At 40.6% G+C, this 24524-nt stretch overlaps 1 protein-coding gene across 5 annotated transcripts in view; it reads right to left on the bottom strand.

Annotated features, from left to right (window-relative positions):
• ELMO1 (engulfment and cell motility 1) overlaps window positions 1-24524 on the bottom strand; it is a 586094-nt gene that overhangs the window by 377774 nt on the left and 183796 nt on the right. For all 5 annotated transcript variants that reach the window (XM_033193626.1, XM_033193625.1, XM_033193622.1 and 2 more), the window contains 2 exons: window positions 18385-18554; window positions 4493-4528 (listed from right to left, as the gene is read on the bottom strand). In XM_033193626.1, coding sequence (XP_033049517.1) covers window positions 4493-4528; window positions 18385-18554 — 206 coding nt within the window. The remainder of the gene's footprint in view (window positions 1-4492; window positions 4529-18384; window positions 18555-24524) is intronic.

The following is a 24524-nucleotide window of genomic DNA, read 5'->3' on the forward strand; positions in this document are numbered from 1 at the left end:
ATGTGTGATAACTGAAAACTATCAGCTAATTGCACCCTTCTTGGCAAGTTCTTTCCTGAAAGGAAATCAAAGCCATGCATTTCCATGGCTAACATATTTGGTAAATCTGTTTTCCATGGCATTTGTCTATTTCATCCTAAATTTTCTTTTTTCTTTTTTTTTTAAAGACAGAATCTCGCTCTGTTGCCCAGGCTGAAGTGCAGTGGCATCATCTTGGCTCATTGCAACCTCTGTCTCCCTAGCTCAAGCAATCCCCGCTCAGCCTACTGATTAGCTGGGACTACAGGCACAAGCCATCACACCCAGCTGATTTTTGAACTTTGTTGTAGAGATAGGTTTTTGCCACGTTACCCAGGCTGGTCTTGAACTGCTGGGCTCAAGTGATCCACCTGCCTTGGCCTCCCCAAGTGCTAAAATGTTAAATGTATTAATATAAAATTATTTGCAATATTCCTTTATTTTATTTTTGATGTCAGCATGATTTGTAGTGATATTCCCTCTTTTATCCCTGGTGTTGATATTGGATTTCTCTTTTCTTTTTTTTTCCTAATAAATATTTGGCTTTAATTTTCTCTATTATTTGTCTCTTTTCTATTTCATTGATTGGTATTATTATTCTTTTTTTTCTCCTTACTTCACATTTTTAAGGCTTCTTAAGTAGAAACTGAAACCACTGATTTTTTTAAAAACCATCCTTCCTTTTCAACATAGATAGTTAAAGCTAAAAATTTCCCTCTAAACACAGCTTGAGCTGCATTCACAAATTTGGGTATATTGTATATTCATTACTGAATAGCAATGAAATTCATTACTGAATAGCAATGAAATTCATTACTGAATATTTCATAATTTCAACTGGGTTATTCCTTGATTCTTGGATAGTATGAAAGGGTGTTTTCTAATTTCCAAACATCTGAGGCTTTTCGGTTATTTTATTGTTACTGACTTCTAATTTAATTTCCTTGAGATCAAAGAACATAATCTGTGTAATTTTAATCATTTGAAAATTCTTCAGCCTTACTATGGACTATCTTGTGAACATTCCATGTGTATTTGAAAATAATGCATATCCTGCTGTTGTTGAGTCGGATGCTTTATAAATGACAATTAAGGCAAGACCTTTGATAGTGTTGATCAAATCATCCATATCCTTACTATTTTGCCTAGCTTTCATACCAGTTAGGAAACACTGGTTTTAAAACCTTCAGCTATGCTAATGGGTTTGCCTCTTTTTCTCTTTAGTAGTCCTTTTTTGCTTCGTGTATTTTAAAACCTTATTATACACATGTATAATAATTTTAAGTGAGCACACACATTTAAAATACAAAGGAGGATTAAATCTTAATGAGGTGACCATTTTTATTACTAGTTACCTTTCTTTAACTCTGATAATATATTGCTTCCAAGTCTTACCTTTCCTGATATTAATAAAACCATTGTTTTGTTATTATTAGCATTTGCATGGTATATGTTTTTCCATCCTTTTATTTTCAATGTACATGTGTCCTTGTCTTTATAGTACATCTCTTATAAACAGCATAGAGCTGGGCCATGCTTCTTTAAAAATTTCATCTGACAATCTAAACCTTTTCATTGGGCTGCTTAGTCTATTTACATGTAATGTATTGATATGATTAGATTGAAATCAACCAACTTATTTGTTTTCTATTTGTCTCAACTATATTTTATTCTACTTCTCTTTTCTTACCTTCTTTTGAATTAATCAAAAAATTTTTTAGGAGTCTGATTTAATTCCTCCTTTGTATTTTGGCCTATGCTTCCTTGCACTGTTTTTAGTTGTGACTCTGTGGATTACAATGTGCACCATTAATATACTAATGTCTACTTAAAGGGAAGATTACACACTAGGAAGCTTGCTATAGTATAGTTTCTCTTATACCTCCATCCTTTGTGCTCTCATTGTCATACATATTGCATCTACATATGTCATAAACCCTACCAAACAGTATTATAATTTTTGCTTTAGATAGTTATAGCCTTTGAAAGAAATTTAAAGGAAAGTAAAATTATATTTTGTCTTTTTATATTACCCACATATTTACTATTTCTGTTGTTCTTCATATTTTCCTACAGATCTGAATACCTATCTAGTATCATGTCTCACCACTCTGAAGAACTTGCTTCATATACCTCCATCGTTATTTTCTTCTGTAATTATTTCCTCAAATATTTGTCTTCCCCATTCTTTTTCCTCTCCTTTTGGGACTCCAATTAAATGTATTTCAGATCACTTATTATCTCACAGGTCAGGTACTCATTATTCATTTTACCTACTTTTCAGATTGGGTAACTTACACTGATTTATGTCCAAGGCTACTACTGTCTCTTCTTCTGATATCTTCAACCTCATACAGTAAAATTTTCACTTTACTGTGCTTTTCAATTTTATAACTGACATCTGGTTATTTTTATGGTTTAAATTTCTCTATTAAGACTCCCCATCTGTGCATTCATTACACTCACACTTTTCTTTAGTTTTTAACATATTTATGAACGTTTTGTAAAAACCTTCATCTGCTAATTCCAACAACTGGGTCATCTCAGGGTCAGTTTTTACTACCTACATTTTTTCTTAACTGTAGGTCATCTTTTCCTATTTCCTTACATACCTAGTAAATTTTTATCATATACTGGACATTGTGAACAAAACACTGTCAATATTCAGAATTCAGTTTTGTTCCTCTGAAGAGTGATGATTTTTGTTCTAGCAGGAAGTAAAAGTCTAAACTATGCAGTGAGTGACAGCTGATATCTTTGCTCAAATCTTTTAGTTTCCAGTTGCTGTTTTTACCACTAAAGTGTGCATTCACACTTCAATGATCAGCAGTGGACTGGGACAGGGTTTATATGTGGATGTGGAGTCTCCCACTCTCTGAGCTTCTCTTCTTTCATAGATTCCCTCTAATTAGCTGCTCTGCAGTCCCAAAGTATATCTTCTTAGTAACTTACTAAGACTGAGGCTTCCTGTCACCCCATGCTGCCTGGATAAGTAGGTGTTCTCAGGGGAAAAGCTTCAAACACACAAATCCCATCAAAGACCCATCTGGTCTCTCAAGGGTTAACTTCCCTCTACCTTCTGCCTGTTTTGGGTTGCTGTCCAGTGCCTTCATATAGCTGGTTTTAGATGTTTTGTTTATCATATTTTGTCCGGATTTCATAATTGCTATCTGTGTTAGTCTGATTGTGCCACTGTGCCATTATCAGAACGAGAGCCTTGACTACTGATTTCTGTCTATGATTAATCAATAAAAATCATGAACTACAAACTGTCCAGCATATCTACACACCAAAAGATTAAAACTACTGGCCAATAAATTTCAAAGAAATTATTTTGGCTTCAGGACCCCAAATTCCTCCATATTTGCAAATTCTATTAAGTAGATGGGGAGAAAGTAAGTTTGAATCCCAGCTCCTCCACCTGATTTTAACTTCTGCACCAAGGAAATACCAAGCTTGTAAGTTAAATATAAGTGTGGATTTGGAGTAATGAGTGTAAACACTGAGACGATGCCCAGGATAAAGTCTCATAAAAAGTGGCTTCTGCTGCCATTACCATTAAGTGCTCCTACTGTATTAAATATATCAAAATGAAACGTAAGAAGCTTTACCCTAGAAGCTCAATATTGCTTTCTACTCTATTAGAATTTAATAAACAGAAGAGTTCCTGCAACTCATACTTTTCTGTGTGTGAGGGGTAGAAGAAGATGAATGATTTGAGACCAGCATAATATTACAGTACCTTGAAGGTGATGAGGATTTTCTCTGAGAGCTTACAAAATAAGGTTCACCTTTGAGATGCTGGTCAGTGTTCCTTCTCAAACTGACATTATCTGCTTAATGGCTTGGCACCATGAAAATCTGTCTAGCTTACTTCAAAGAGTTTGTTAGACCATATATGGACTCACCCTGTTTAATGGTTAAGAAAGAAATTTAGAATGGAAAACTCTAAGAAAGAAGTTTCCTATCTTCAGACACAATTATCCAATTTACTTCATAGGTAGGTGATTGAGCATTCATTTACAATGAAAAGTAAATAATGTTCATTGCATCCTTCAATCCTGGATAGTTTTTAAAATGTGAATCCTTTTTCTTTCTGAGCCATTGAAGAAAATCAAAGACTTTTGACTTTGAACATCACACGGGCCACAAAAAAGAAAGTTTTGTTTCAAGTAATACAAATTTATGCTTAGCACTGCTCCAGAAGGAGGGTAGCAATCTTTCTGTGGTTATAGCATCACTTACTGGTTATATACATAAAATACTCTTTCTACTCCAAAGCAAAAAAGGGGGGAAAATACATTTTTGAAGAAGCTGTTTAAAAAGAACATCAAACAGAAAACAAAAACAATAAGAAATCACTTATTCAAAATACTAGATGCATAGTTATACAATCAGTCACAAGACAGGGTTCAATTATGCAGGAAAGTAGGAAGGGTTAAATCAACAATATCCATGGATCATATATTCTTACCAAGGCTTCATGATCTTCTGCAATTTCTGGTATCGCCTGCAAAATTTAAAAACAACCATGTGAGGAGCATACTTAAAAGCAACGATTTTTACATAAAGAACCTATCTTGAAGAAAACTCAGGATTCGATTTAGGACAGATTTAACTACCATGAAGTAAAAGAACTTTATCCATTTCAAGACATCATTCAAAGTAATAAACTGGTGTTCTTTAATGATCAGAAACAGTCAATCAAAAGATCAGCATTAAACTACTGTCATCAACCAGTTGCATTTGCTTAGGAGTAAAGGCATCCAGAACCGTCCATTTAGATCAGAATGGGTCTGTGTTCAATGGAGCAGGGGGTACACACAGCGATAGGAATTGATAAATTTTCTTTTTTTTTTTTTATTTTTTGTTTTTTTTTTGAGACAGAGTCTCGCTCTGTCGCCCAGGCTGGAGTGCAGTGGCCGGATCTCAGCTCACTGCAAGCTCCGCCTCCTGGGTTTAGGCCATTCTCCTGCCTCAGCCTCTCAAGTAGCTGGGACTACAGGCACCCGCCACCACATCCGGCTAATTTTTTGTGTTTTTAGTAAAGATGAGGTTTCACTGTGTTACCCAGGATGATCTCGATCTCCTGACCTTGTGATCCACCCATCTCGGCCTCCCAAAGTGCTGGGATTACAGGCTTGAGCCACTGCGCCCGGCCAGGAATTGATAAATTTTCAATGAAAAAAAACATTGAGCCAAAAAGCACTAGACTATAAAGAAATAATTTATTATCTTTCTTTGGTAGAATGTCCACTAATTTTACTTTCTCTGTTCTCCCTCAGGTAGCTTCTTCTGCGGGAAGACGTTGCAAATCAACCTCTTTGCAATAAGACATTGCACTAGTATTGAACTCCAAAACTGGAACTCCGGGCTGGTGGCTTAGAATAGGCAAATCTGGTTACAAGAAAGGGTAATTATGTTTTGTTTTGTTTTGTTTTTTGTTTTAAACTAGGCTCAAGAATATGAAGACATAAGTGTTTCTAAACTGCCCAAACCATCTCCCATTCCTCAAGTCTGTCAAATCTCTCTGGCTTTAAGTATGATCTTCCCTCTATATGAAACATCCATCCCCTCTTTGCCCAACTCACTAAGTCCCACCCCCAAACTCATCTCATTCTAGGCTCCTCTGGGAAGTCTCTCTGACTTCTGATTTCTTTCTCAGATAGCATAGGCAGTGCCTGCATCTACAGGCCACAGGCCCTGAGGACACATCAGCTATAAGCCTCAGGACATCTCACTGTCCTTCTAGTTGCTTGAAGGCTGGGGGCTCTGCACTGTGGCAATAGTGTAATGTGAGGCACATCCAGAGTAGGGACTGACATGGCTGACAAATGATTTTACTCTTCAGAAATGTTCACATTCTCAACCACATAAAATGTACCCACTTCAGAAACTCAAGTCACCAGGTGAAGACTAAATTTAGTCTCTGGTAAAATTTGCAGGAGGAGGATTAAAAATGTATATAAAGAGATCTTTTTCTTCCTCTTCTGATCTCCCTCCTCTACCTGTCTTTCTTTTAAAAAATATTTACTATTTCCCATCCTTCCTTCATCAAAAAAGAACTGGGCAGGGTGAAAGGGGGAGAAGGGGAAGCACGCCTGAGCAGAAGTTGGCAGCACGCAAGGGCCAGAGGCTACTCTCCACTAAAAGGAACTGGGGCTCCTTGGGGAAGTGGCTCATGTTAGGGGGTGGGGCAAGGAGATCTAGATAATTCTGGAACATCTTGTTGAGCCAGAAAGTAAAGAAATGCTCAAAACATAATGAAATACAGGTCAAAAGGACACAGAAGTCACCTTGGAAAAGCTCCCACAGGCCAAATCAGGGACATGTTGAGCATCAAAATCAATAATAGTGATAGATTAAGCCCACTGAATAAAACAGGAATGAATGAGTCCACATTGTTTTTTGTTTGTTTGTTTTTGTTTTTGAGATGGAGTCTCGCTCTGCCGCCCAGGCTGGAGTGCAGTGGCGGGATCTCAGCTCACTGCAAGCTCCGCCTCCCGGGTTTACGCCATTCTCCTGCCTCAGCCTCCCAAGTAGCTGGGACTACAGGCGCCCGCCATGTCGCCCGGCTAGTTTTTTTTTTTTTGTATTTTTTAGTAGAGACGGGGTTTCACCATGTTAGCCAGGATGGTCTCGATCTCCTGACCTCGTGATCCGCCCATCTCGGCCTCCCAAAGTGCTGGGATTACAGGCTTGAGCCACCGCGCTCGGCCGAGTCCACATTGTTATAGAGTGATGTGCTGATGATGAAACACCAGATCTCTGGGGAAAAACACACAAATCTGCTTGATATTATTTTCCAATTTCCACGGTGTAACAACTCTCACTATGGCCAACTTAAAGAACCAACATGAGATCAACGAACGCAGAGCGGAACAGAATTGTACGAAAGTGGCTCTCAGGAACCAGTATGAGCTCCCCATGGGAGATAAACATGTAGGTGAATAAATACATAGGGATAAAACAGAGCTCTTACTACCAAACAAAACCAACTAATACGTGTAGAAGAAATAATAATATTAGAAAATTCCCCTCTGGAAATCATCAGAGCAATAATTAATTCAGATAAGAAATGTCAATGCCAAAACTGATGGGTGAAATTGGGGTGAGCAATGAGGCTTTACATAGTTTCACTGTGTCTCCCTGCAAACTTTTCATGAATTAGCTGCTAAGGGAGGGAGGAAGTATTACAGTGGAGACATCTGGAAGATGCTATCTTAATGAAGCAGTCAAAGTTACCATCAGTAATAAAACAAAGAGATACCATGTGCCATCAACAGGACAAAATGGGAAAAAAAAAAATCACAACCATCTGTTGTATTCCAGCCAAAGACATACAATATGCGTCTCCATAAGGAGAAGGGAAATTTTTGTTGTAATGTTTGTTGTGATGAGAGAACACTGGATAAATGTGTAGAAAACAAAATTCTGTGTTTCAGTAAAAAACTAAGCAGTGCCTACAACATATTCTTTGGGCTATGAGATTCTAGGCCTGTTGGCTTTGAGTTATTTTACAATTCTTTGTAAGGTGTAGGTAACTGATATGTGTGTATATACATATATATATCCTGTCTCGCAGTGATTTAATTGACTTCCTTTCCACTGGTGGGAAAACCAGTTTTGTCTCCATTTGCAATTCATCTCAACATTCCTTTCCTTCATATAAATTTGTGCTCTTTTGACTTTTCCTTTAAAGTTACAATATCTGCCTGGTTTCACCATACCATATGAGTAAAATAAATTATTTTAACACACGTTTATTTGTATATCTGAAGTCAAAATGTAATATAGAGGGAAACCTCTAAATTAAACATTTTACTGGGGAATCACAGAATTGCAATTTGAAGCATACACATAGACCGGTAGCCTTTGGTATGTCTGGGGAACAAAGAAAACGGGATTTTTATTAGAAATAGGAATGTTACCTATGGCTTTGAAAGGAAGTTTATAGGCACAAGAATTTTTGAGAGCTGCTAAGCTCTAATTGGTGAGTGATAGTGGTAGGTAAAACCAGTTCTAGCGTCACAGCAGGTCATTTCAGCAGCTACTAGATTAAACTGGTCTTAGGGTTACATCAGGCCACCTTAGCAGCTGGGCTTGCAGACAATTCAATTCTTGGAGTAGGTGCGCCATGTGCCCATGTGCTTTTTGCCTCCGTTCCTCAACTGTGACTTAGTTGGGTGTGACAAGAATTACCCAATTTGTATAATCAATGTTCACATCTGTATGAGAGTTATGATTTTACTTTCCCATGAAAATTACCTTTAACAAATTACCCTTTAACAAATCCAAAGTAGAGGATATTCTATAAAATGGCTAACCTATAATTTGAAAACACCAAAGTCATGAAAGAAAAGGAGCGAGTGAAGAACAATCCCAGATCGGAGGGGACTAGGAGGAGATGGGCCACTTGGGTGCAAGGTGCCACCTGGAGCTAGATTCTTTCCATTAAAGGACAGAGCTGGGACAACGGGTGAAATTTAAATGGGGTCTCCGGGAAAAGAGCAAGTGGGGATTTTCTGCTCTGTTCTCGCAAGTTTTAAGTTTAAAAAGGTTTTGAAATAAAATGTGCGTGCGCGCGCGTGTGTGTGTGTAATACATAAAGCAGTCGCTGTAAAGTTTTAAAATAACTTTCTGGCCTGGGGCCTGAGCATGCTTATAGTTTTTATACGAGTTCCGCCTCCTCCAGTATCCATGACCTTGGAGAGCTCTCCCTGACCACAGCACAGACATAACTCAGTGCTGAGTCACAGTGCTTCTTACTCCTCAAATTTGCATCCTCACTTTGCCTTCAGATTACGCATAAGGAGAAGAGAAACTGTTGTTGCAACGTCTGTCTACTGCCTTAAGTGGGATTTTGTGTCTGTGTGTGTGTGTCTGTCTGTCTCTCTCGCTTTCTCTCAGTATACCCATTTTTTTTTTTTTAGAGAAACGTGACTAGAAGAGAAATTACTCTGGAAAGGTTGATGTTTCACAGTGGCCAGAAACCTCTCACCTCAGCCCAAGGAATAGCATCTTTTCTTTTTTTTTTTCACCAGCAGAAGATAATCTCTTCTTCAAATGGGCTGTGTGACCCCTTCTCATTTCCATTGCCAGAGTGAAGGACAAAGACGCACAGAGAAAGCAAAAGGAGTGAGGAGGGGGCAGATCCTGTTTAGGGAATTTTCTGCCACACAATCTCTGACAAACCCCAAGAAGGTTGGCCTCTTTGGCCTTTGTGATGCAAATTTCTGGCAGAGCCCTCAAGAGCTGTTCCATTGGAGCTCCCTGAGCAATGCAGAGTGCACTGCAGGCTCCGAGAAAACAGCAGACAGCATTGGGAAGATGTGGCAGCCTTCACAGCTGGGGTTGACTGCAGAGACCACAGGAGCAGCTTCTTTCTGGCTGGGTCTGTGGTCTCTGAGGAGGTAAAGTGCAAAACGTGCATGGTGTCAGCTGGCCTTGGCTGCAAGGCAGTGAGTAGATGAATCACTTTGGCCTGCACTGGAACTTCCAGAACAGCCAAGGCTTCTAAGAGACACCAAGTTCTCAGAGTCAATGGCGTAAGTTAGAGCTGATCATCTGTGTCCTTGGAGGTTAACAAAGTTTCAAAAAAGACATTTATCTTTTGTGTGAAGGCAAAATTCCAGAAAAGGTCACATATAACGGAAAACTGTCATATACATCTTTGTGTTATCCTCCATGCACCTCCTGTTACCCCTCACATGCCTAACCCAGTGTCAGGAGTATGGTTCAGCACTCAGTAATATGCATTTCGCTAAGGGAATAAAACATACAAATCCATCTCAAGTGTGGGTGCTAGGGAACATCAAAGCAAAGTATATAATTCAAGTCATACCTCAGTTTTCACAACACCCAGAAAATGAAAACAGCTCTGATTCAGGCAAGATAAAAAGAATTTGAATAGCAAAAGGTTAATATGAGATGGAGGGAACCTGTTTTAAGACTGTTCTTGTATTAATGCAACAATGACAATTGTTATATATATGTCACATATACACACAGCAATAGACTTTTCCATCTGTGTCATATGTATGACACAGTACAGAGGGGACTAATAATTTATACAATTAATGTGTCTTTTTAAGACAATTACGTAAGAACTTTATATATCACTAAAATAACTATGGGACTCCTTCCAATGTTTCTAATACTGCAGCCAGATTTTGGAGAAATGACCTCAATGAAACAAATAAAACAGCACTTATAAATTCCCCAGATTAGTTAGAACTCCACAAACACCACTGCTATCTTTCTGAGGAAAACCAGAAAACCAGCCCAGTATTGACCAAGGTATTGGAAATAGACATACTCCCACAAGAATGGTAAAGTATAAATTAGAACATTTCTGCAAGCTATTGGGCTATTCTCATTTTAAAACAGCTTTAAAATGTATATATTCTCTGAGTCAGTAATTTTAGTCCAACAAAATAAATTAAACATCCACAAAGATTTTGCGAAAAGAAAAGCTGATTTTAAAATATTCAGAAAGCCAGGCCTGGCAGCTCACACCTATAATCCCAGCACTTTGGGAGGCCAAGGCAGGAGGATTACTTGAGACCAGGAATTCAACACCAGCCTGGGCAACACAGAGAGATCTTGTCTCTATAAAAAATATTTAAAAATTAGCCAGGTGTGGTGGCACCTGCAGTCCCTACCTACTCAGGGGGCTGAGGCAGGAGGACTGCTTAAGCCCTGGAGGTCAAGGCAGTGAGCTATGACTGTGCCACTGCACTCCAGCCTGGGCAACAGAGCAAGACTCTGACTCAAAAAAAGTAAGATAAAATAAAATAAAATTTCAGAGAAAAACCTTGAAAACAATATAAATGTCCTACAATATGGAAACAGTTAACCATACTATGCACATTCCTGAAATTATTATATATTAATTACACATAATAAGCTATAAAGCTGCAAAAATGAAACAGTATGCAGGCAACAAAAATGACAGGAGAATAATATTTGTCACATGGAAATATTGTTAGCTACAAAATAGGTTATAAAAACATGAGTATTATAATTCTACTTTTATAAAGCCTGTGCATATGTGTGTATCTAAAATATATAAAAAAGGATATTCATCAAGATATTAAAAATTGTTGTCTGTGGAAAGGCACACTACAAATGATTCTTATTTTTTCCTTCTGCTTATTTATATACTTTTCAAATGACAGATAATAATTTTTCATAAGAAAAGAAAGTTAATTTAAAAAAACTTTCCATCCCAGCACTTTGAGAGGTCAAGGTGGGCAGATCACGAGGTAAGGAGATAGAGACCATTCTGGTTAACACGGTGAAAGCCTGTCTCTACTGAAAATACAAAAAACTAGCCAGGTGAGGTGGCGGGCTCCTGTAGTCCCAGCTACTGGGGAGGCTGAGGCAGGAGAATGGCGTGAACCCGGGAGGCAGAGCTTGCAATGAGCCGAGATTGCGCCACTGCACTCCAGCCTGGGCGACAAAGCGAGACTCCATCTCAAAAAGGAAAAAAAAAAAACAAAGAAACTTTCCAAGTTCATCATAAATACACGAATTTAACTTTTGCTCGCAGTTGACTGTCCTGCCCAGGGTGGTGTTACAGCTTACTCATATTCCAGCAGCGTAATTTTCCCATCACATTGCCAAGTGGGAAGGAAACTGTAAGTACCCTGCCCTTTCATTCTTGGAAATGTTTCCCCTGTTTTTCTGCCCCTAGTGATGACTGACTAACAGTGGAAGGACATAGAAGTAGGCTGTCTCATTGTCTTGTGTGCACAGAGGCATGGACAAAGACTGTGGTGTTTTATTAACACCCAAAGAAGAGCAGTATTTTTTATGACATTGGACTTAGAGTTGTGGATACAATTTTTCTTCTTTCAAATAAAATAAAATAAAAATTTCTGAGAAATGTTTTGATATCCATCTTTTTGATATTTGTCTCTGGAAACACTGTCCATTCCTCAATATTCCTTATGTTGCTCGGGCTGGGACAACATGTTTCCCCACAGCTGTATTCGCTTTCACATCTATGTTTCAAGCAGAACTTAGGAATGAAATTTCAAAACCCCACGATGGATAGAACAATTAAACTCAGGTTTTAAACACCGTGCTCATGCTCTGTCAAAATGACACTTCCTCATTGTTCCTCTGTTACTGACTTTGCTCCACGGCCCCACCCAGTACCAGCTGGAGAGAGACCTTTTAAAAGCCCAGCCCTATGGTGGCAAAATCTCTCACCATTTGCTTGCCTGCAAAGGATTTTATTTCTTCTTCACTTATGAACATCTCAAAATAATAAGAGCTATTTCTGACAAACCCACAGCCAATATCATACTGAATGAGCAAAAGCCGGAAGCATTCCCTTTGAAAACAGGCACAAGACAAGGATGCCCTCTCTCACCACTCCTATTTCAACATAGTATTGGAAGGTCTGACTAGGGCAATCAGGCAAGAGAAAGAAATAAAGGGTATTCAAATTGGAAGAGAAGAAGTCAAATTGTTTGCAGATGATATGATTGCAAAATTAGAAAATCCCATCATCGGCCGGGCACGGTGGCTCAAGCCTGTAATCCCAGCACTTTGGGAGGCCGAGACGGGCGGATCACGAGGTCAGGAGATCGAGACCATCCTGGCTAACAGGGCGAAACCCCGTCTCTACTAAAAATACAAAAAAAAAAAACTAGCCGGGCGAGGTGGTGGGCGTCTGTAGTCCCACCTACTTGGGAGGCTGAGGTAGGAGAATGGCGTGAACCCGGGAGGCGGAGCTTGCAGTGAGCTGAGATCCGGCCACTGCACTCTAGCCCCGGCGACAGAGCGAGACTCCGCCCCCCAAAAAAAAAAAAAAGAAAACCCCATCATCTCAGCGCAAAATCTCCTTAAGCTGATAAGCAACTTCAGCAAAGTCTCAGGATACAAAATCAATGTGCAAAAATCACAAGCATTCCTATACACCAATAACAGAGAGCCAAACCATGAGTGAACTCCCATTCACAATTGCTACAAAGAGAATAAAATACCTAGGAATAGAACTTACAAGGGATGTGAAGGACCTCTTCAAGGAGAACTACAAACCACTGCTCAAGGAAAGAGGACACAAACAAATGAAAATGGCCATACTGCCCAAAGTAATTTATAGATTCTGTTCCATCCCCATCAAGCTACCATTGACTTTCTTCACAGAATTAGAAAAAAAATACTTCGAATTTTACAAGGAACCAAAAAAGAGCCCATATAATCAAGACATTCCTAAGCAAAAAGAACAAAACTGGAGGCGTTACGCTACCTGACTTCAATCTATACTACAAGGCTACAGTGACCAGAACACCAAAGTACTGGTACCAAAACAGATACATACACCAATGGAACAGAACAGAGGCCTCAGAAATAATGCCACACACATCTACAACCATCTGATCTTTGACAAACCTGACAAAAACAAGCAATGGGGAAAGGATTCCCTATTTAATAAATGGTCCTGGGAAAACTGGCTAGCCATATGCAGAAAACTAAAACTGGGCCCCTTCCTTTCACCTTATACACAAATTAACTCAAGATGGATTAAAGACTTAAACATAAGACCTAAAACCATAAAAACCCTAGAAGAAAACCTAGGAATACCATTCAGGACATAGGCATGCACAAAGACTTCATGACTAAAACACCAAAAGCAATGGCAACAAAAGCCAAAATCGACAAATGGGATCTAATTAAACTAAAGAGCTTCTGCACAGCAAAAGAAACTATCATCAGAGTGAAAAGGCAACTTACAGAATGGGAGAAAATTTTTGCAATATATCCATCTGACAAAGCGCTAATATACAGAATCAACAAGGAGCTTAAACAAATTTACAAGAAAAAAACAAACAACCCTATCAAAAAGTGGGTCAAGGATAAAAACAGACAATTCTCAAAAGAAGACATTTATGTGGCCAAAAAACATATGAAAAAAAGTTCATCATCACTGGTCATTAGAGAAATGCAAATCAAAACCACAATGAGATGCCATCTCATGCCAGTTAGAATGGTGATCATTAAAAAGTCAGGAAACAACAGATGCTGGAGAGGATGTGGAGAAATAGGAATGCTTTTACATGTTGGTGGGAGTGTAAATTAGTTCAACCATTGTGGAAGACAGTCTGGTGATTCCTCAAGGATCTAGAACCAGAAATAACATTTGATCCAGCAATCCCATTACTGGGTATATACACAAAGGATTATAAATCATTCTACTATAAAGACACATGCACACGTATGTTTACTGCAGCACTGTTCACATCAGCAAAGACTTGGAATCAACCCAAATGTCCATCAATGATAGACTGGATAAAGAAAATGTGGCACATATACACCACGGAATACTATACAGCCATAAAAAAGGATGAGATCATGTACTTTGCAGGGACATGGACGAAGCTGGAAAACGTCATTATCAGCAAACTAACACAAGAGCAGAAAACCAAACACCATATGTTCTCACTCATAAGTGGAAGTTGAACAATGAGAACACATAGACACAGGGAGGGGAACATCACACACTGGGGCCTGTCAGGGGTGAGAGGCTAGGGGAGGGATAACATTAGGAGAAATATCTAATGCATTAGGAGAAATATCTAACGGGTTGATGGGTACAGCAAACCACCATGGCATGTGTATACCTATGTAGCAAACCTGCACATGCTGCACATGTATCCAACAACTTATCAAGTGTACAAAAAAAAAAAAAAAAAGCCCAGCCTTGGATAATGAGGAGGAGGCAAGTCATCTCTGAATCTCATTATTCCTAAAAGTAAGGTGAAAAATTCTAGCAACAATTTCTTCAATGTTTACAAAAATTTCCACGGGTCCTGCTTAGGAAACCACCACCTTCTTCAGCTGGAACCTTGCCCAGGAGTCATGACTAAATGCCTTCCAAATTGCAGGACCTATTTAATTTGTGTGGTTACTATCCCAAAGATTTCCTGTTAATTAATTGAAGTCTTGCTCTAAGTTTAACAGAGAAGCCAGGATTTCTTATAAGAAAAATGACTCTTTTCTTTTTAATCTTAGCAAAAGATCTGAAAAATTTGCTGTGGATTAAATAAGCCACCTCTGAGCGTGAGATGCAGGACCAGCGGAAGGATGGCAGTAGGCCTTGCAACTCCGGTCCCTCCTTCCTCCATCCCCGAAAGTAGCGTAACTTTGAACTTACATAAAACAGGAAGGAGGCCACAAAGGTGACCCAGAGAGAGATCATTCCTTCCCACAAACATAGTGTGATGGGAAAGTGTAAGAGACAAATGCAAAAGAGAATTCACCTAACACCTGGCCTTAAGCTCTGTTTATCTGTCCGAAACCGGGCTGTATGTATCAAGCTAGGACAGCTTACTGATTATTATAAATACAGTCATGTGTTGCTTAACAATGGGATACATGCTAAGAAATGCATCATTAGGTGATTTTGTTGTGTGAACATCATAGAGTGTACTTACATAAACACACATGGTATAGCCTACGACACACCTAGGCTATGTGGCACAGCTTATTGCTTCTAGGCTACAAACCTGTACAGCATGTTACTATGCTGAGTAGTGCAGGCAATGGTAACACAACAGCAAATATTCATGTATGCAAACAGAGAAAAGGTATAGTAAAACCATGGCATAAAAGATAAAAAATAGTATAGCTGTATACCGCAGCTCCATTATAATCTCATGAGACCATCATTATATTTGTGGTCCACCACTGATGGAAATGTTCTTATGCAGTGCGCAACTGTAGTTAAGATATTAATGAGCATGATACTCCTTTTTTTACGAAAGGCATTCAGTTGCTTTAGTTCACATAAAATACGTTCAATATTGGCATTCTCTCACATTGTATAATACATGCGGAGCATGGAGACAATTCAGAACTGCTGTTCCCCATCCTAGGTCTGAGGAATGGTGAATCTTTTGGGCTGTTCTGCAGGTGAAGATGTGTCATAAAGTAAGGCCACAGCACTGAGAAAAAGAATGTTGACAAGGCACACACATAGCATCAGTTCTGCCTGGTTCCTGATGCTCCACCCTCACACCAGAGAACCCAAGCCTTCGCTGAGAAGGGGAGCTCCCCAGCAGGAAGGCACATTCCTTCCTCCCTGCGATGGAACTCCAGCTCCCTCAAGGACAGTTGGCACTCCTCTCCTCTGTGAGGCTCTTTGAGATATAATGGGTTCCAGCCAGGCATAGTGGCTCACGCCTGGAATCCCAGCACTTTGGGAGGCAGAGGCAGGCAGATCACTTGAGGTCAGGAGTTTGAGACCAGCCTGGTGAACATGGTGAAACCCCGTCTCTACTAAAAATACAAAAATTAGGCCGGGCGTGGGGGCTCCCACCTGTAATCCCAATACTTTGGGAGGCTGAGGCGGGCAGATCGTGAGGTCAAGAGATCGAGACCATCCTGGCTGACACGGTGAAACCCTGTCTCTACTAAAAACACAAAAATTAGCTGGGTGTGGTGTCACACGCCTGTAGTCCCAGCACTCTGGGAGGCAGAGGCAAGCAGACCACTTGAGGTCAGGAGTTCGAGACCAACATGGCCAACGTGGTGAAACCCCATTTCTACTAAAAATACAAAAATTAGGCTGGGCGCAGTGGTTCACACCTGTAATCCCAACACCTTGGGCGGCCAAGGCAGGTGGATCATGACATCAGGAGATCGAGACCATCCTGGCTGACATGGTGAAACCTCGTCTCTACTAAAAACACAAAAACCAGCTGGGTGTGGTGTCACATGCCTGTAGTCCCAGCACTTTGGGAGGCAGACGCAGGTGGATCATTTGAGGTCAGGAGTTCGAGACCAGCCTGGTCAACGTGGTGAATGAAACTCCATCTCTACTAAAAATACAAAAATTAGGCCGGGCGCGGTGGCTCACGCCTGTAATCCCAATACCTTGGGAGGCCGAGGCGGGTGGATCACCAAGTCAAGAGATCGAGACCATACTGGCGGACATGGTGAAATCCCATCTCTACTAAAAATACAAAAATCAGCTGGGTGTGGTGGCACATACCTGTAGTCCCAGCTACTCGAGAGTCTGAGGAAGGAGAATCGCTTGAACCCAGGAGGCAGAGCTTGCAATGAACCGAGATCGTGCCACTACATTCCAGCTTGGTACAGAGTGAGACTCTGTCTCCCCCTGCACCCCCCCCCCAAAAAAAAAAAAAACCTTAGCTGGTGTGGTGGCACATGCCTGAAATCCCAGCTACTTAGGAGGCTGAGGCGGGAGGATCACTTGAACCCAGGAGGTGGAGGTTGCAGTGAACAGAAATTGCACCACTGCACTCCAGCCTGGGCAACAAAGACTCCATCTCAAATTTAAAAAAAAGAGAGAGAATGGGATAATGGGTCCGCCATCTAGACTCCTGGCTCTCAAGAGGAATTATACACAATAGAATTCTGCCCATATAATAGTCTCCATCAATTTCTGGAAGGCAAGGCTCATATGAAAAAATTTTCCCAGGCCGGGCACGGTGGCTCAAGCCTGTAATCCCAGCACTTTGGGAGGCCGAGACAGGCGGATCACGAGGTCAGGAGATCAAGACCATCCTGGCTAACACGGTGAAACCCTGTCTCTACTAAAAAAATACAAAAAAACTAGCCAGGTGAGGTGGCGGGCACCTGTAGTCCCAGCTACTCAGGAGGCTGAGGCAGGAGAATGGCGTGAACCCAGGAGGCAGAGCTTGCAGTGAGCCGAGATCCGGTCACTGCACTCCAGCCTGGGTGACAGAGCGAGACTCCGTCTCAAAAAAAAAACAAAAAAAAGAAAAAATTTTCCCATGTTCAACTCTTTTGCATGCACACAGTAGGTCGTTAATACATGCTGACTGCATTTAATTTCAAGTAATTAATGACAAGTATTTAATCATTCAAGTATGAAGTTTTAAAATTACTTCAGGGATGATATCTTGACCTGGTTTTATACTTTGAAACATAACTTGAATTAGCTTGAGCTGTCAATAAAGAAAGAAACATAATTAGGTAATCTAATTTTTTAATGGATTAAGGGATGGAAAATTTTTCTTAGGGATAGGCAAGGAATATGAGGGATTAATGTTTTGTCGAGTTATAATTTCATTGTTGGCAAGGCCCTCTGAGATAATGACATGATATTTTCCACATAAATCTGAAATTTCTAGCACTTGATGGATTTCTATTTTGTCTCAGATACTAGATGTTGGTGGGCAAAGGATGGAGAACTCCTGAAATTACAAACCCACTGCCTTGCCACTATCTTAAAAACTATTTTGTTCCTGAGTCTAACCAATGCTCTGGTCTTTAAAACAGTTTGCAAGTGTAAGGAATGTAATAATATTCAAAATGCTGAGACACATAGGACAACTGTGGAAGTTAGGAAAAAAAGACGCTTACTCAGTGCCGCTCTCCACCATCTGCGTGAGGAGAGAGATGCCATCCAGGTTTATAAACTCCTGGGCAAATGTGACATCCCGGGAGAGGCTGGCCAAGTCCTTCAGGGCTTCCAGTTTGGCATCCATACTCGAGGACTGGATTCGTTCATGGAGCTGCTGGGCGTTCTGAGCCTTCCAGGGCAAAAGCAAAGGGAAGAGTGTTGACAAAGGAAACCACAACAGCAAAACAGATTTATGTTTAAATGAGAAACAGAGCTACAAAGGCCAAAAGCACAAGACTATCTGCATATTACAGAGTGGGCATCTCAAGGACAGGCTTCAAGGCTTTCAACCCCAACACTCCACCTTCAGAGCGAGGTCCGCTCATGTCAGGACAGGAAACAGTTGCGTTCCTCTCAAAGGAGTTGGATTTCCATTTCGAGGAAAAGACCAAGAGCAAGAGTACAAGAATATTAAAGCCCTAGAAACTGTACAGGATGTGGCAGAAAGGAGGGAGGAAAGGGGAAGTATTTACCCTTTAAGTAAAATTATGTAAAAGTGACTGAAAGGTATTTGCTCAGCTAAGCAATTACACAAATTTATACAGCACACTCACCTGTTCAGTCAATACTGTGAGTAATAACTGCCTACAACGTGTTCGGAAGCTTCATTAGCCACCCAAATGATCTTTCTAGGTTACTGCAAATCTTCCAGCACTCCACAACGATGCTTGTAAATTTCCATTTTCAACAACATGTGTTTCACATGCATTGGCTACTTGTGTGAATTTAAAACTAAATAATTAGGAAACCAAATTAACAGCTATGCCTAGAATTACTTTCAAGGCATTTACACTTGGCTTCTACATGCAGGACACAGAGGAATCGAAATATATTAGAGAAGCTGAACTTCTGGGTAATAATTTATAGTCCAGATGTCTTAGTCATCCAGGTGAGGTTTTCTTATCTACCTTTCAGCTGAGGCAAGCAGTAAGAAACACAAAGGAATACAATGTTCTGCCTGTGTTTTTGCTTCATACAGATAACTGAGTATCTGTCGTGGTTTTATTTAACTCAAAATCACTGTGGTTGAAGCACTACGCCATCATCATATTCTTCTCAGGTACTTGCTTTCTCTTTTGAAACCGTGTTATATTTTAGAGAGGGAGAAGATAGGGTGCTGACCACATTAATGAGGTATCTCTCCTCAACAGACACTGGTTACAACTCTCTCAGGAACCCCCTGTGAACTATCACAGGTTAAGGTTGCAGAGTGGAGGCAGGAGAACCACATAGGTATTGAAGGCAAAACCAATGCTGGCCACAGACCCTGCCTGGAATGGGGGAGGGAATCCACGCAGGTCCTAAGAGCGGAAGGACTCCACCCCAGCAGGTCCACAGCCACAGAGCCCTCCCTCCCTGCCCAGCTCCCCCTCCACTGTCACCTGGAAGCAGCCCTCAAGAAGAGAAAAGGATTCAACAGGGGAACTGATCCAATTCTTTAGGACCCGAGACAGGGATAGAACCCACGCCCCCATCACTTGGTCACAGATGTGCTCCGGTCTCCCATTTAATTAAAACCAAAAACAGACGCTTTGCATCAGAAATTATAAAAGAAGGAAGAGAGCAGGGAGGAAAACAAGAGCCCTCCCTACTTATCTAGTCACTGATCTACAGATAACCCACACATCACTCAAATGCTAAAAGGGAGAGTGGAGAGCTGGGTGAGAATTATTTATTTCTTAAGATTGTTCAGGGATATAGTATTTTCCAAAATTTTCAAATGCATATACAGCATTCACATGAACATATAATAGTTAACCCAAACAAATCATTTCAAATTCCTTGAAACGTGTATTTTTTCTCCAAGAAGGATGTTTGCATTTACTATCTAGGTTATGACAATAATGAGTACCCAAAAATTATTTCATTGTCATTATTAATGCTAACTAATAGTGTTTGATGTAGTTGATACCAATATGAAAAAAGGCCAACAGTAACCTAGCACTTTTTATAAGCCACTATTCTAAATACCTTCATTTAATCTGCACAATAGTCCCACCAGGTAGGTCCTATCATAGTCTTTGACAAAGGAAATTGAAGTTCAGGGAAGTTAGGTAACTTGCCCAAGGTCACACAGCTTATCAGTGCTGAAGTTAAAATAGAACCTGGGCAGCTGGACTCCAGAAAACACACTGTAAACAGTGGCTCTCAAATTGTTGCCTGTGTAAGAATCACCTGGATGACTTCTTAAAACACAGACCATGGGCCACCCCTACAGTTTCTGGTTCTAAAGGCCTGGGGTGGGGTCCCAAAAATTGTGTTTAACAAGACCCTGGGTGTTGCTGCTGCTGGCCTGGGAATCACACACTGAGGACCACTGCTCTAAATCACTCAGGATGCTGCATCTCTCCGTGATTACAGAATAAGCAGCTCTGATTGTGGTGGTTTTCTTTCTTTCTTTTTTCTTTTCTTTTTCTTTTTCTTTTTCTTTTTTTTTTTTTTTGAGACGGAGTCTTGCTGTCACCCAGGCTGCAGTGCACTGGCACAATCTCGGCTCACTGCAACCTCTGCCTCCCGGTTCAAGCGGTTCTCCTGTCTCAGCCTCCTGAGTAGCTGGGATTACAAATGCCTGGCTAATTTTTGTATTTTTAGTAGACACAGGGTTTCACCGTGTTGGCCAGGCTGGTCTTGAACTCCTGACCTCAGATGATCCACCTGCCTCGGCCTCCCAAAGTGCTGGGATTACAAGTGTGCGCCACCGCGCCCAGCTGATTGTGTTTTTCAACTACCACCTGATCTTCCCCAGCTGTAACACAAGGAGGCCCTCCTGGTTTACAGTACTTAAAGAAAATGTGCTTGCCCTTCTAAAAGCTGTGCGCTTTTAAGGAAGAACCTTTGCTAAGAAAACAAAGAAAAAGTCAATAATGTGGAAGCTAAGTAGATGGAATTTATTATACCTACACTTATTAATATATAATTTATTATATCTATTCTTCCTACTTCATTTACATGCCTTCATACTTACCTACTTAAAAGTAAATAAATAAATAAATTTTAAAATGAAGTGAAGAGAGAACGGAAACCTGAAAAGGACAAGTGTCCCAGGCAGAGGAGTCAAGACTGTGGAGTCCTCCCAAATCCCACAACCGCTCATGGGTTGCTGCTATAGAAATTGAAAATATTTTACCAAGATGGTCATATGTAAGAATAGCAAAGCAATATCCTAACTTGTTGGGATCTTAGCCAAGGAGTCACTCCCATAATAGCAGTAAAGCCTTCTCCAAACTGCCACACTACAACAAAGCTCATAGACTCAATGGCCTGGAAAGTTCCTATAGAACTATTCACCCCTCTCCTGCACTCAGCCCAGCGCCTGAGAATGATGTGTTCTATTGGCATGGGGCTGTTCTTAACTCCCTGCAGGCCTTGCTCCTTCCCTTGGTACCCATATCTAAGGAGACAGCTGTTCTTTAAAAAGTGCAGTTCCCACAATGTTTGCTTTGGGGTAAATTTCCCTCTTCAACCTAGGACATAGGTGAACAACTGGAGGAGATACGTCACTAAAGAGGGGAGGAGTGTGGCAAGCCAGGAGGTGAGGGGACCATGATGGAAAGCTCCATGAGCCAGGAGTCAGAAGCAGGGCCACTTACATCTCTTTCACTGGCTATCTCTGCAGCCACAGTGAACTTCTCTCTTCACTTCTCTTGGCCTCATTTTCCCCATCGGTAGGTACACCGAGGAACTGTGATGAAATCACGTTTAAGGTTCCCTTCCACCCACAGTGTGACACATTGCATCTCAGCTGGGCGGTAACCCTCATCATGGAGTCTGCTAGGAAAAGGTGATCCACAAAGGTGAGTCCCACAAGTGACCGCCAATCAAAATGTTATGTCAAACTGGTGGGACTCTTTTAATGCAATATTTTTCCAACTGAATCCAGAACAGGCAGCGATATACCTTCTTTTTATCTTCTCTAATTTCTAAATAATCTGGAAATATGCTTTTATTATACAAAAACAGTGGGAATCAAAGGTTTTATTCTTAAAAGATTGGAGTTTTGTAAGGAAATTTTGGTTTTGGATATTAGTTACTGCAGATCACTCTGTATATAAATTTGCTTAGCCTCTTCTCAGACAAGTCTTTCCAGTTATCCAGTGGAAAGGAATGTCCCTTCAAAATCCTCAGGATCCTCATTCACTGGTTCAACATATACTTCTGAAAAGCTTGACATTGTTCTCCACATTTAGGATACAGCAACAAATAAGACAGCCAAAGTTCTCACCCTCCTGGGGCTCACCCAAGCTTGGTGTGGCAGGTGGATAACTTTTAAAATTAACAATAAAAAATCAAATATTGATGTTTTATAGCAAAACCTAAAGTGGAGGGTTTGCATTAGAGAGTGACTGATGGCTTCTTTAGATGGAGTGGTTTTCAGGGACAAGCAACCTAAAGTAGTGACATCCAAGGAAAGATCTGACTGACAAGAAGGACCCCACCACATCGAGGAGTGGAACATTCTGGGCAGCATCAATGGTTAGTGTCAAAACCCTGATTCAGGTGGAACAAGCCTGGTCTGTCTGGAGGGAGAGAAAGGAGAGGACTGATGTGTCTGGGGTCTGCAGGCCAGGGGGTGTGGAGGGAAGTGAGGGTGTGGAAGCGGCAGGCAACGTAGCCTAGGATGTTCATGAGCATGCAGAGCTGAAGGACTCCCTGGTGGTGATGTGCTTCCCTGAATGGATGCATGTATCTGAGATGAATGTGTGGTACATTTGGAGCCCTTAAAACAGCATTCATAGCCAAACATTGAGCAGCCATCGTGTTTACCAATAGGACAATGGTGAAATAGACATGATATGGTCATAGGATGAAATATTATATGGAACTACATATGGAACTTTTAGAGAATGTAAAATAGTGAGAACATCCTCATGAGGCAATATTACGAGAAACAGCCAGGATGCAAACATATTTTATTGTTTGCGGGAGGTGGGAATATTTGCTGTGGAGTGTGTGCACCTGCTAGAATGTAGTGTCACCCAACACAGAGACGTGTGTCTGGCATTTACCATGAGTTCAAAACACATTTCACTAAATGAATGTACAAATGAATACATATATATATATGAACGTCTAAATGAATCTATATATGAACCTATAAACGAATATACATTCATGTATGCACACATATGTATTCGTGCATTTGCATACAAATGATCAAAGAAAGCAAGTAGATGTGACCTGTGCTTATTTATGAATTGTATTATTCTAAACAGTTTTCTTTGCAGGAAGCCTTAGTTTTTGCATTTTCCATAACGAATCTGCACCATTTTTATATTTGGGAGGAAAGAGTCAACATTATTAAAAAAATAAGATAGCCTTACATCTGATTTTTCAAGCAACCAGCAAACATGAAAAGAATCTCATAGTCATATAGATCTCTGTATCAGACAGCAAGTTGTATTTTCTGGTATTGTTCTAAGGACAGAAAAAAAGTTTTACTTTGGGCCATTGAAACAGCTAGATGTGGCTACCTCATGTCCCAGATAGGAAAGGGTTCTGGAACTCAGACTCCAGACTCCAAGGGAGGAAACAGCTCATAAAGGATTAGCCGTGGGCACAGGAAAGGGTACTGGTAGTGTGTGCGTGTCAAGCATTTAACATCTCTCTCCCGAAGACACAAGTTAAAATCATCCCCAAGAAACTGCTAGCATAACTCTGGATCCACGATGCCAATTAAAGAGTAGTCTAAAAACATCCTTAGGTTCAACAGTTTAATAGATATCTTCAAATGTATGGTCAATGTTGCCCAGCAATCCAATATTTTCCTGGAATGTTTGCTATGCCCTTTCAGAATAACTCCTCCACATCTTTTCTTCTCTCCTTAAACCCCCTCTATGCCTTTCTGCTGCCTCCCTTCCATTGGTGATCATTTCATTGAGGAAATCAAAGCAATCAGCCAGGAGTTCCTTCATCTTCCTACTTCTAACAGCACCAGCTGCTGGCATCTCTACCCTCAAGCTCTGCTTCCTCCTGATAGATGCTGTGTGGCAGGGATCCTGTTTCCTATCAAAAGTCAACTCTTCCCCTCAGCTCTGGATCTCCTCTCCCCTGGCCTTCTAAAGTATTCTACTTCATATTTATCTCCCTTTCTTCTGTATCA

The sequence above is a fragment of the Trachypithecus francoisi genome, unplaced genomic scaffold (genome assembly GCF_009764315.1).
Source record: "Trachypithecus francoisi isolate TF-2019V2 unplaced genomic scaffold, Tfra_2.0 Lachesis_group4, whole genome shotgun sequence".
NCBI lineage: Eukaryota > Metazoa > Chordata > Mammalia > Primates > Cercopithecidae > Trachypithecus > Trachypithecus francoisi.